Source organism: Dasypus novemcinctus, chromosome 14 (genome assembly GCF_030445035.2).
Source record: "Dasypus novemcinctus isolate mDasNov1 chromosome 14, mDasNov1.1.hap2, whole genome shotgun sequence".
In the NCBI taxonomy this organism is placed as follows: domain Eukaryota; kingdom Metazoa; phylum Chordata; class Mammalia; order Cingulata; family Dasypodidae; genus Dasypus; species Dasypus novemcinctus.
In genome coordinates this window covers 36,502,144-36,516,456 of record NC_080686.1, presented here as the reverse complement: position 1 = coordinate 36,516,456, position 14,313 = coordinate 36,502,144, and the positions used below count along the sequence as shown (strand labels likewise).

The 14,313-nt window shown below is 40.5% G+C and overlaps 1 protein-coding gene across 1 annotated transcript in view; it reads right to left on the bottom strand.

Moving 5' to 3' along the window:
• LY96 (lymphocyte antigen 96) overlaps positions 1-14,313 on the bottom strand; it is a 50,867-nt gene that overhangs the window by 5,178 nt on the left and 31,376 nt on the right. The window contains exon 3 of the mRNA XM_004462464.5: positions 11,923-12,051. Coding sequence (XP_004462521.1) covers positions 11,923-12,051 — 129 coding nt within the window. The remainder of the gene's footprint in view (positions 1-11,922; positions 12,052-14,313) is intronic.

Below are 14,313 nucleotides of genomic sequence, written 5' to 3'. Positions count from 1 at the left end.
CACTGTTTAATAAAGTATAAGTATTATACTTTATTAAGTATAATAAGCGGATTTGTCCAAGGTTCAAACCCAGGGCCTCCTTGACCCATGTGATGAGCTGGCCCATGCGCAGCGCTGATGTGCACAAGGAGTGCCATGCCACATAGGGGTGTCCCCCCATGTAGGGGAGCCCCACGTGCAAGGACTGCACCCCGTAAGGAGAGCCGCTCCACGTGAAAAAGTGCAGCCTGCCCAAGAGTGGGGCTGCACACACAGAGAGCTGACACAGCAAGATGACACAACAAAGAGACACAGATTTCCGGTGCCACTGACAAGAACACAAGCAGACATGGAAGAACACACAGCGAATGGACACAGAGAGCAGACAACTGGGGGTGGGGTGGGGGAAGGGGAGAGAAATAAATTTTAAAAATTAAATCTTTAAAAAAAAGGTATTGCGTGAATTTTACCATCCATCTTTATATTGTGCAATGCCTGTTTTAAATCCAAATACTAGAGGATTTAACTCTTGGGCAGAATCTGAAATCACATAATTTGTATTTCTTGGCTCATCTTCAGAGAAAGCCAAGCTCAGAAGGTTAGGATGCAGGAAAAGAGGTTCCCCAGGCATGGAATAGCCAGACGGCACACTCTCTTGGGCTCAGAGATTCTTGCAAGATGAGTGCCAACACTCACAGGCACCCAGGGACCACCAAGACCTGGGGCACCTGTACAAGCTTGGGCTTGACAGTTTCAAGTACCCTTTCCCACAGCCAGGTGTGGGAAAGTACAATCAGGCATCTTCCCTTCCCACAGGTCTGCCACCCTGTGGGTGACCTCAAGAGTACTGCAACCTCCACACTGTCTCATGCTAGGTACCTGTTTCAATGATGAGAGTCACACTCCACCTAAGTCCCTGGCTGAACATGCTGGCAGCCGAGGTGAGGATGGACACTGCCATGCCCCACCCATGCCTCCAACCATCCCAAGGCCCAGGCCTGCACTGGGGTCAGACAGTGGCAGAGGTCATCATTGAGAGGTGGTGGAGAGCAGGAACCAGGCAGGGTCCAGGAGACCAGAAAGCAGGGGAGTGAGAACCTGTCCAGAGGAGGTGGGTGGATACCCCATTGTCCCAATAGACTCCCCTTGCAAAACAGAAATTCCAAGATAAAATTATTATTAAGAATTTCAAAACTGAGATCAAAGAACATTAAGCAGAGGGCCCTTCTGAGTGCAGGGCCCTGTGTGACTTCACTGGTCTAAGGCCATGCAGCCTACCCTATGGGCTTTGCAGGAGGAAGGGAAGGAGATGGGTGGCACTTGAGGACTTGAGAAAGAAATCGTGTGTTAACTCCTAGGTCTTTATTTGGGGAGACTACCCAAATGCTTGCCAAGTCAGAAAGGTTGAAGGAACTCTAACCTCTTCTGCAGGATAGTTCTCTTTTTCCACTGTTTTCTCTCTCTTGGAAAACTCATATTTTGGTCACTTCTCCAAAGCCTCTGACCACAGTAAAGAGAACCAAGGCAGAAAAGAAAATTTACCACGGACAGCTCTTTAAGCCCTCCTCTACACTTCCCAAATGGCATCTGTGGCAGTTTGATACTATTTATGAATTCCAAAAAGAGATATAGACTATGTTTGTAAACTCCTCTGTTCCTTTGAACATGATACCCTTTAATTGATTTAAATTCAAAGGCTTTATATTTACTTGATTAAATCAAGTCAACCACCACACCATGGAGCCTAGAGTGTCTACAACTGAAAGCAGGAGGAGTGCATCCAGTATCCATGTGGAAATCTAAGCCCCCACTTGACATAGATGTGCAATGGACACAATCAATCCAATGTCCACAGAGAAAATGTGGAATGGGTGTGGGAAGGGTAGCCATAGTGGCTGCTGGGTTTGGGGAATGGGAGGAAGAGATGAGATGTGGAGGCGTTTTCGGGATGAGGAGATGTCCCGGGTGGTGCTTCATGGACAATTACGGGACATTGTAGATCCCCCCAGAGCCCACTGGATGGAACGTGGGAGAGTGTGGGCTATGATGTGGACCATTGACTAGGGGTGCAGTGATACTCAGAGATGTACTTACCAGGTGCAATGGATGTGTCACGATGATGGGAGAGAGTGTTGCTGTGGGGGGAGTGGAGGGTGGGGGCAGTGGGGTTGAATGGGACCTCATATTTTTTTAATGTAATTTTTAAAAATAAATAAATAAAAAAAATTAGGGCTTTGATTCTGCCATGTCATTAGGGAATGCAGGGTTGAGCCTCCGCCCCTTTGGTAGGCTATATAAATGGACACTCAATTAGGAAGAGGGAGGAAGACACAGAGAAAGAGACAGCTCCATAGACACAGCAGAGAAAGAAGCTATTCACCTGATAGTTTGCAGCACTGAGAAGTCAGCAGGAGCAGAGATAAGCCCTCCAGCCTACAGCTGAGATTGGAAGGAGATTGGACCATGGACTTTAAGAGGAAAGAAGAAGGCTGGACCTTTGCAGACATTGCCTGCCATTTTACTTCAACACACAGCAACAGATTTTGGTGAGGAAGTACCCCTTACGGTACTTTGAGTTGGACCCTTTAGGGCCTTGTGACTGTAAGCGTTTACTTCAAATAAATACCCTTTATAAAAGCCAACAGATTTCTGGTTCTTTGCATCAGCACTCCTTGGGCTGAGTAACAGAGCATCCTTGCAGCTCACTTATGGTCCAGTCCAGTTCTTCTGGCAACTATGTAGGATATAGGACCCAAGCCTCAGTAGTTTCTAAATGGATGTTTGCTGAAAGAGTTTTTCCATACATACAAGGATATGTGGTGAAATCCTGCCAATTCCATCTCTTAACATGTTCTCCTTGGTCTCCAGCCCTTACTCCCAGAGCTGCCATATTTGTCCAGTCCTCGGGGTCTCTCACAGCCTTCTGGCTACTCTCCCTTCCACTGCAGTTTCCAACTCCAACTCCTTCCTTATGGGCCATAGTTATCAGGAAAAACTGGAAATCTCAGTAGGCCATAGGCTGGCCCTGCCCACTGACAAGAGGATGCAGGCCAAGATTTTGTGCCTGACGTACTTGCTCACTCTTGCCCCCTTCTCTAGGTTCATCCCCAGCAATTCCCATAAACACAAGCTCCAGCTACAAAAATACTCTCCATATAAACATGCTCTTTCCTAACTGGATGCTCTTGCATACACTGTTTCCTCTCCAGGGAACATCCCTTCCCCTCACTCTCTCTCTGAGTGATAGTCTCAGATTCAAAACTCTAATAAAATACTCCGTGAAGTCTTACCTGAGTTTTCCTGTCACAGTTAGTTATTAAACATATAGTTAAAACAAATAGAATATTCCACTAGTGTTTGATATTTCACTCTAATTTTTATTTCTATAACTGCCTTACCCAGAACAGAGTGTACTTCTGAGGAGAGAGACCCCGCCATTCAACTTTGGATCACCAGAACCTAAATGACGACTTACTCAAATTAGCTTCAACAGATGTTTATGGAAGGGAGGAAAGCGGCAGGAAAGCTGGGTGGTGTCTGACACATATCTTAGATCTCATCGAAGCAAATTTAAAACTCAGATAAAATGTCACCATAATAACACAGAGATTATGGAAAATCATTATAAAACAGTTGTTCAAAAGAAATGGATACTTTTAATTATATTTTTATTGAGGTGAAATTCATATAAAATTAACCATTTTAAAATGAACGATTTTGTAGCATTTACCGCATCACAATGTTGTGCAACCACCATCTCTATCTAGTTCCAAAACATTTTCATCACCCAAAAAGGAGCCCCTGTACCTATCAAGCAGCTGCCCCCTGCTGTCCTACCAGCCCCTGACAACTATCAGGCTGCACTCTGTATCAATGGATTTCCTATTTGGAATATTTCATACAAATGGTCACACCGTATGTGATCTTTTGTGCTGGCTTTTTTCACTTAGCAAGAAATGCATAACTTTTTAAAACTGTAACCTGACAAGAGGATCTTTTTTCAAAGAGAAAGCAAGGTACAATGGAAAGAGTGGTGCCTTAAGAGTCAGGAAGCTAATTTGTTACTAGCTCACCCAACCAGGACCAGAGGCACTTACTGAAATATTGAGTGTCTCACATGTAAAAAGATAGGACTATAAAATCCTGAAGAAAAGAAGGATTCCTATTATCAACATGATGCCTAGGCACGTCACAGTCCCCATCTTCCATTGAACTTCCAAAAGTTCAATGAGAAATACAGGGAGCAGATGTAGCTCAAGTGGTTGAGTGCCTGCTTCCCACATGGGAGGTCCTGGGTTCAATCCCCATAGCCTCCAAAAAGAACAAAAACATAAACAACAAGGAAACAAAGAAAAAACCAACTCAGGGCTGCCGATGCAGCTTGGTGATTGAGTGCCAGCTTCCCACATACAAAGTCCTGGGCCTAATTCCCAGCCCCAGTACCTCAAAAAAACAAAACAAACAAAAACTCCATTGCAGATAAGTGGAAAAGCCAGACACAGATTCAAGGTCTCCGTGACTCTGTAACCCACACTTTAAGCAGTGCCAGCTCCATAAATTGCAATAACTTATGGGTAGCAGACGAGTTAGAAATGTTGAGAGATGGCTGGTTGGGAGACTTTCTTGAAGTTTCATCTGCATAACACACATGGATTTTACTTAGAAACTATTTTTTTTAAATGACTGCTAGAAAATATACAAATTGATGATCTCCTGAGAGCACAAAGGCATTTCCGTTATGAATTTTTATATACTCTAATTCCATTATTTCTCTACCCCTATTTTCCTTCTTTGTCCCATCTATATATAATTTATGTCATGTCCCTAAATATAATTTATTAAATCTTTTTAAAAAATAAGACAGGACACAGGTAAATCATAAATAATTATGTGGGAAAGCATTATACTGCAATAATAATCAAAGAAATACTAATAACAGTTAGGAATAATTTTTCACCTAATACAGTTTTTTAACTTTTTGTTTTTAATGATAATAACCAGTGTTAGTATGGGAGAGATTAAGCTAGGATACATATACATTGCCAGTGATATAATGTTTACATTGGTACAATGCATTAGAAAACAGTTTGACCTTATATAAACAAAACCATTTGAACTGTTAGAACCAGAAATCTCTCTGGGATTTATCCTCAACACCTTCCTCTAAATAATGGGAATATTCAGGGAAGCAGATGTGGCTCAGCAGTTGAGCACCACCTCCCACATGGGTTTGGTCCCCTGTGCCTCCTGAAAAAAAACAAAACTAACAACGAGCAAACAAATGATAAAACCAACTCAGCAAGACCAGTGTGCCTCAGTGGTTGAGTGCTGGCTACCCACATACAGGGTCCTGGGTTCAATCTCTGACCCTGGATACCTTAAATAAATAAACAAATAAAATAATGGAATATTCAAATCTAAAATATGAGCCAAGCTATATACAGAAATGTATATATTATAGTATCTGTGGCAGCTTGATATTATTTATGAAGTCCAAAAAGAGATATCGATTATGTTTGTAAACTGGTCTGTTCCTCTGGGTGTGGTACCTTGTGGGAAAATGGCTTGAATTTGAATGTGGGAACCTGGCTTGAAGTTGAAACGTTTCCATAATGGAAATAAAAAGTGTGGGCTTAGGAACACCAACCTTGACTAGATGGAATGCTGTCTGGTCAGCATGAAAATTGTTGGCATGTGGAGACGTTTGAACTTTGTTATGGCCCGCTCCCTAGCATTGCCGGTGCTACAGCTTTAATAACAAGCAGCCTTGAAAGTAAACATAGATAACTACTGCTTTGTAATTTCTAATAAATACGATGTGGAAACTAGGGTCGAGGCTCTCAGTTCCAGAAGCTGTTGAGTCCCCTGGTCCCATCTTTAATTTCTCTCTTGTGTCTTTCTTTCTGTCCTTTCATTTCTTCAATTCTGTGTCACCTTCCCTTTGTACAAACCTATTGCTGAGCTGGTCTCAGCAGTACCTTTTCATTGTACTATCTTCAGCTAAAATGTCTGATTAAATTATGTTAAGATTAGGGCTTTGATTCAACCACATCATTATAGTGCAGCTCAGCATTTAGTTCCAGCCCCTTTGGTGGGCTGATAAAACAGGCTTTCAAATGGAAGTAGATACAGAGAAGAACTCAGAGGAAGAGAGACAGCTCCTTAGACATGGCGGGGGCCCCAGGAAGAGAGATGAATCTGATAGTCTATAGCTGATCTTGTGAAGAAACCAGAATAGATGAGCCTGGAAAAAAACAAGCCCCAGAGGGAGAGATATGAGCCCTCCAGCCTACAGCAGAAATAAGAAGCTGGAACCACGGAGACTTAAGAGGAAGAAGGAAGGCTGAACCCTTGTAGACATCGCCTGCTATCTTGCTTCAACATGTGGCCAGGGACCTTGGGTAAGAAATACCTTGATGAGTTGGACTCTTTAGGGCCTTGTGACTATAAGCTTCTACCCCAAATAAATACCCTTTTTAAAAGCCAACAGATTTCTGGTACTTTACATCAACACCCCTTTGGCAGACGAATACAGTTTCACTTATAAGAGTTTTTAAAAATCAGAAGGAAATTAAACACCCAATAGAAGAATGATTAAGTAAGCCAGAGCATAAGCACTAAATGGAATATTATGCAGAAGATAAAATGACAGTTAATAAGATGTAAAGTAACATAAACTTGCTGAATGCTTACAACCAATAAAGCAAGATTCAAAAACACAGTACATTATCAGGACTTTCAAAATATTATTAAGTAGGGGGAAAAAGCAAATGCAGAACAGAGTGTAAAAATGTCAACTTCTCTGTTAAAGGGGGAAGAAAATAAGACTTTGTATGCATGTATAAAAACTCTGGAAGGATAACTAAGAAACTATTAACAGTGGTTATCTGTAAGGTGGGAATGGGGTGGTTGGAAACTAGGCAGATAAGGTACATCAGAAGGAGTGAGATATTTCACTGTGTACTGTTTATACTCTGATTTTTCAACCACATGAATTAGCTCTTCAAAGAATTAACAATATGCATTCAGTAAAAAAAAAAACAGAAGGAAATCCTTCAAAATGTTTTTAGAAATAAGACTCTATAATTTTATTGTCTATATTTTCCAAATTTCGAGTAAAGTGACAGTATACTATTTATAATCTGTTAAACTATTTAAAATACTAGTTTAAATGTATTACATACATTATAGAAATAATGAAAACTATTGATCATGATTAATAGCAATGCTTTAATATGTGTTCATCAATTGTAACAAATGTACCACACTAATGAAAGCTGTTGTTAATATGGGAAAGTTAATGTGGGGGGGAGGTAGTGGGATATATGGTAATCTCTCTATATATATATTTTATCATTTATTGAAATATATCACTCCTACATAAACATACATAAACAATAAATGTATAATAGTTGTGAACTTACAAAACAAACATATATAACATCAAACAAACATATATAACATCTCACCCTACCACCAATAACTTGCATTATTGCAATAAATAAATAATAAATTTTTAACTAATGATTAAAGAGCATTGTCAAAATATTACTACTAAACAAACTATTTTTCCCCTAACCAATCCAAACATATATAAACAATTAAGTGTATAGTAGAAGTTGTGAACTTACAAAGCAAACATGCATAACATCATACAGGGGTCCCATACATCAACCCTGCACCAACACCTTGCATTGTTACATGAGACATTTGTTACAAACTATTAAAGAACACTGCCAAAATCTTACTACTAATCATAGTTCTTTTCTTACATTTGGTGTGTTTTTCCCCCAACCCACACTATTATTATTTTTTAAATATATTTTTATGACAGAAGTTGTAAACTTATAAAATAATCATGCACATGTGCAGAATTCCCAAACAACACCCCTCCATCAACACACCACAATGTGGTGTGTCATTTGCTACAGATAAAATAATATCATCTGATTATTGGCATGTCCATAGTGTACATTTGGCTCACATTTTTCATACTGTCTCAGTATCAACACAGTACATCTTTTGCATAGATGCAAGAATATTATATTATTACTACTAACCACAGTCCATAGGTCACTCCAGCTATATTTTTCCCATGCTTCTCCACATTCCCAACCCCCTGCAGTAGTGATATACATTTGTTCTAGCTAACAAAGGACACTCCTGCATCTGCCCATCAACCACAGTTCTCACCCACCTCTTGGTTTACTGTGCTATCCAGTTCCTAGATTATTCTCAAGCATTCTGTCAATTGGCATTACATAACTAGACTACCATTTTGAGTCACATCCCCATTTGTAAACTAGCTGTTACTCACTATGTGTTACCATCCACTCTATATATTTCCACAACTTTACAGTAAAGCTAATTAAAACTTATATATACATTAAACGTCAGTAGTCCACTCAGTCCTTCACTTATCTCCTTTAAGAATCCACCATCTACCACCAGGTCTTGAAGATATTTTCCAATAATTTCTTCCAGAAGTTTTATGATTCTTGCTTTTATTTTTAGGTTTTTGATCCATTTTGAGTTAGTTTTTGGATAAGGTGTGAGATAGGGGTCCTCCTTCCTTCTTTCATCTATGGATTTCCAATTCTTTCAGCACCATTTGTTGAATGGATTGTTCTGCCTGAGCTGTGTGAATTTGACAGGCTAGTCAAAAATCACTTGACCATACCTGGGAGGGTCTGTTTGTGAACCATAAATTTGGTTCCATTGGTCTGTTGTGTCTGTCTTTAGGCCAGTACCATGTTGTTTTTACCACTATAGGTAGGTATTATGATTTAAAGTCTGGAGATGAGGGTTCACTTTTCCTTTTCATGATGTTTCTGGCTATTCAGGACTCCTTACCCTTCCAAATAAATTTAATGATCGTGTTTTCAATTTTTTCTTTAAAGCTGGTGGAATTTTTATCCGGATTGCATTAAATCTGTATATCAATTTGAATAGAATTGACATCTTAAAGATTTTTAATCTTCCAATCCATGAGCATGGAATGTTCCTCCAGTTTTTCAGGGCTTTTTTGATTTGTTTTAACACTGAGTTGCAGTTTTCTGAATACAAGTGCTTTATATCATTGGTTAAGTTTATTCCTGAGTATTTTTTATCTGTCATATTTTATTTTCACCACACTTTTGACACTTTTAGTTACTTTTATTGATATAATCTTCATTTCTAGACTCTCTTCCAGGCCCCTCTCTCCTGTCTTTTCTTTTCAGGTTCTAGCACACCCTTTATTATTTCCTGAAAATCTGGTCTCTTGCTTAGAAATTCTCTGTTTCTGTTTATCTGTGAATATTCTAATTTCACCCTCATTTTTGAAAGACAGTCTTGCTGGATATAAGATTCTTGGCTGGAAGTTTTTCTCTTGTAATATCTTAAATATATCAGACCACTGTCTTCTTGCCTCCATGGTTTCTGCTGAGAAATCAGCACTTAATCTTATTGGATATCCCTTATATGTTATGCATTGCTTTTCTCTCACCACTCTCTGAATTCTCTCTTTGTCTTTGGCCTTTGACATTCTGATAAGTATGTGTCTTAGAGTTGGTCTATTTGGATTTTTTTGGATGGGAGTACATTGTGCTTCTTGGACAGGGATATTTATGTCCTTCAGTAGGGTTGGGAAATTTTCTACCACAATTTCTTTAAATATTCCTTCTGTCCCTTTTCCCTTCTCTTCTCCTTCTGGGACACCCATGACACATATGTTTGCATGCCTTTTGCTGTCATTTAGTTCCCTGAGACCTTGTTCAATTTTCTCCATTCTTTTCTTCTTTTTCTCTTCATTTTCTTCAAGCTCACCTATCCTTTCTTCTCTCTCCTCAAATCTGCTCTTATATAATTCCAATGTTTTTTAATTTCATTGATCATACCTTTCATTCCCATAAGATCTGCTATTTTTTTATGTATGCTTTCAAATTCTTCTTTGTGCTCATCCAATGTCTTCTTAATATCCTTAATCTCTTTAGCCATCTCATTGAATTTATTAAGGAGATTTGTTTGAATATCTATAATTAGTTGTCTCAAGTCCTTTATGTCATATGGAGGCTTATCTTGTTCCTTTAACTGGGCCATAGCTTCCTGTTTCTTGGTGTGGATTGTAATTTTTTGCTGGTGTCTTTTAATCTGGCTTACTAGAGTCTTTTTTCTGGGTGTTTAGGGCTTCCTATAGTTTCTCCCTTGCTGGTTATGCAGTAGGAGTTGGCACTGTAAGCTGTGGAGGCTCAAGCTACCTCATTGCACCAGGGACCAATGACGCTTCTTCCAACTTTCTCCTTTGCCAGGGGTAGGGACAGAGTCACAGCTATGTGGAATAATCTATGTGCAGGCCTAGACTGTAGTTGCCCTGAGAGACTGATGGAGCTTCACATCCCTTTCTCCCCTACCTGGGGTGGGGATGGAGCAATCTATTCAGTGCAGGTCCAAGATGACTGCACTTGCCCTGGTAGATTTCTGATTTTCAGTCTATGCCACCCGAAGTTCCCTGAAGTTACCTGTATAGGCTGGTGCAGGGCTCTTCAGCCTCCTCCCTACCACAGGCAGGCCTGAAGCCTAGGCGGGCTGCAGGCTGATCTGCGTGAAAGAAATTGTCAGCCCTGTTTCCCCTCAGGTTGGGGGCAGAGTCAGAATGGTGGCTACTGGCCTCTTTCTGACTTGGGCTGGTTCTCACCCCAGTGGTTCCCAGGGTTATCTCTTAGCCAGTTGAGACTCCCAATCAGTAGCTGAAATCGGCAGCCAACCATCTCCTCCTCCCGTTTCTGGGTGATGGAGCTTCCAGTTCCCATCACAGAGCAGCTCCTGGGGCAGCTGGTGCTGCCAGAGTAGGATGATCACTGGCCTCCGCAGCTTGGTCGGTAATTTCCCAGAGAGGCTGGCACAGGTCCCTGCAGCTTCCTCCCCGCTGGAGGTGGCATTGGGGCCTAGGCTAGACCTGCAGTATGATCTGGATGGAAAAAAGCCGGTTCCCACCAGCAGTGGGATTTTCAGTCCACCCTGCTTCCCCTCATGCCAGGCGTGGAGTTAAGATGGCAGCTCCTGGCCTCTTTCTGACCTGGACAGGCTCAAACCTTAGCTGTTCTCAGGCTCATACTGTAGCCCACTAAATTTCCTCATCAATAGCTGAAATTGGTGCCCAATCGTCTCTTCCTCTCCCGTTTTGAGGAAGTGGAGCTTTCAATTCCAGCCGCCGAACAGCTCCCAGGGCGGCTTGTGCCTCCAGTGGTGGATGGGCACTGGCCTCCGTGGCATGGAGCGCTCTTCTTACAAGTCTTCTCTGCAGAAGGGCAGTCTCCTCCTTCCACTTCTTCGAAGACATTGCAGGATGCTCTTCTGATCTCCTGGAGCCCCCATACAGGTGCTTCAGCTAGCTCCAGAGAGCTCTGGGTGTTTGCTAACGGCCCTGTAGCAGGAGCTGACTCTAGGAGCTCCTTACTCCACCATCTTGCTAGCTTCCCCCCTATGTTTTGATGTATCATGTATGTAATCTAAAGCTCCTTTAAAAATAAAATAAAATACTAGTTTAAAATGCATTAATGAAAAATCATGGGTTTGGAATAAGTGACCTTTATGGTCCAAAACTCTGAAATTTTATGATTCTGTGAAAATTTGGGGGAAGACATTGAAAGAAACCAATATAACTGCATTGGTTTAGAGATATTTAGAAAAAAAGGTCTATAATCAGGGGCGAATATAAAATATTAATCTGAACAAGGTAAAATTTTAATATCCCTTTAAATCCAAAGTGTCATGTTAATAACAGTGCAGTAACATAATTATAAAATGTTGCTTAAGCTATTAAAAGTTCTGAAAAGTAGGTAGAAGTAAAGAATTATTATCAGAAAAGGAATATCATATTCTGAATGTATTTAATTTTCATAAGGAAATTATTTCATTAGGAATTATTTCATATTCTAATAATAATATGAGCTGAATGCTTACCTCCCTTCAGAGCTCTGCAAAATGAATAATCATCATCGGATCCTCGACAGATAACTTCTTTGCGCTTTGGAAGTTCCAAAGAGTTGACAGATATATAGAGATTGAAATACAAATTTTTTAAATCTCTCCCTTAAAAAGAAAAAAAAAACCTTTAGTCCTTCATATAAGAGATTCTTTTTTAAATAATAACTAATATGTATTGAACACTAACAATATGCCATGTGCTGTTCACACATTATATCCTTTAATCATCACAACAACCCTGGAAGGTAGGTTTTATTTATTTATTTATTTGTTTTGTAGGTACCAGGCCTGGGGATTGAACCTAGGATCTCGTATGTGGGAAGCTGGTGCTTAACCACTGAGCTACACCAACTCCAATTTGGGTTTTTTATTATCTGCATTCTGCAGATGAGAAAACAGAAATTCTAAGAAGAAAACCAATAGATTTTAATTAAATAAAATGTTCCACAGTAAGATTTAGATATGCCATACTAAAAACAGAGGAACCTTTATAAATTGATTGAGAAAACTATCAAATGAAGACATAAAATTTCTACTTCTAATCATAATTCTGCTAGGAAATTCAGAAGAAAGGAGAGGGAAAGGAAAGGAAATGAGGACAATCAACTCATGTCAACTTTTTATGTGTTTTGATAACCGCCTCTTGACAGCTCAATGGTTTACATTTTTAGAAGCTCCAGAAGGCAATATCCTCAGCCTTGGACATCACTGTAATAATGTTTGGCTTGTGAATAAAACAATAGTGAGGTATTGGGAAGCAGCTGTGGCTCAATCAGTTGTGCTCCTGTCTACCATATGGGAGGCCCTGGGTTTGTGTCCCAGGGCCTCTCTGTGAAGGTAGGCTCACCAGCAGACACCACAGAGTGCTGCCCAGCCCACAGACACCGCAGAGCACTGCTCAGCCTGCAAGCGCCATGGAGAGCCGACTCAGCAAGGTGACACAACCAAAAAGGGAGACAAGCAAAAACATAGAAGAGCACACAGCAAATGGACACAGAAAGCAGACAGCAAGCAAGCCACAAGGGGGGAGGGAAAATGAAAATAATAAATAAATACAGTCACAGAAGAACACATAGCAAATGGACACAGAAAGCAGACAGCACCCAAAAAGCCACAAGGAGGGGGGGATAAAAAAAATAGTGAGGTACAACTTGTGTGGCACAGTAGGCAAGTGATATCAATGTTGGGTGCTAGAGAGAGAAAGGATAAACACGGTGGCTGTCATGTGGTAACAAAGAGGACTATTTACAGGAGCACATAAAACAATGCAGGAAATTCCAGAAATAAATTTGAGGGAGACTTGTGGTATTGTTTTATTTGTCAATCAGATAATATTTTAAAAATGTATTAGCAAGACTATGAAGTCTCAAAGTAAAAATTTACATTTCTTACCTATTTTTGGTTAAAGTACTTATAATTCTTACAGAATCTAAACAGAAATAGAAGCATAAAAAATGAGGTTGAGGATGTTCCAGGAATATGGCATTGGAGTAGGCAGGTAGGGCTCAACTCTACACAAAAACAATGAAGAAAGGGCCAAAAAGTGTCTGAGGGACGTGCTTTTGGTGTCAGCAGAACAGGACAGTGCTGTGCAACACCCAGGAGAGCAAAGGAAAGAAAGACAAAAAACTTGGACAAAAAACATGAGTTGCTAAAAACTCATGGTAGTGGGGAAGGGTTCTCATCTCTCACCCTCAAAATATTAAGCCTGGATAAAACCCCTGACTCACTGCGGTTCACTGAGAGGGGAGTAGTACTCTTCCTCTTTCTCAGCTGTTACAAGGGACAAATGAGGGTGGGTCGGATGGCATCTCTTCAGAAAATTCAGCCAGCAGAGACCGCTTTGAATCTTGACTCTGGCCAGACCACAGACACTGGAAATCACAGACTTAAAGAAATGCCTCCACAGAAAGGTTCACTGATGAGCAACATCTGCTGGCTGGCCAGGAAATTGCAAGGAGAAAAACTGCTTATAGGTCTCTCTTTACCCCACCCCTGTGAGAAAATCTGCACCCCATTAGTGAGTCCCTGGCCTGATTTTTATAACTTAGGCTGGGAAATTTTTAAAGAATTAGAATAAGTTTAACCAAAAATCAAAAAAGAGCTGTGGAGGGGAGTGGATATAGCTCAAGTGGTGAGCACATGCTTCCCATGTATAAGATTCCAGGTTCAATCCCTGGAACCTCCTTAAAAAAACAAAACAAACAAATTGACAAATGAGAAAATTAACTCTCATTGGGGAGCAGATGTAGCTCAGTGGTTGGGCATCTGTTTCCCATGTACAAGTTCCCAAAGCTTTGGGGAAAAGAAACACTAGGCAAAAGAGAAAAATTAACCATAAAAGTAAATCAACAGAATTATCAGATG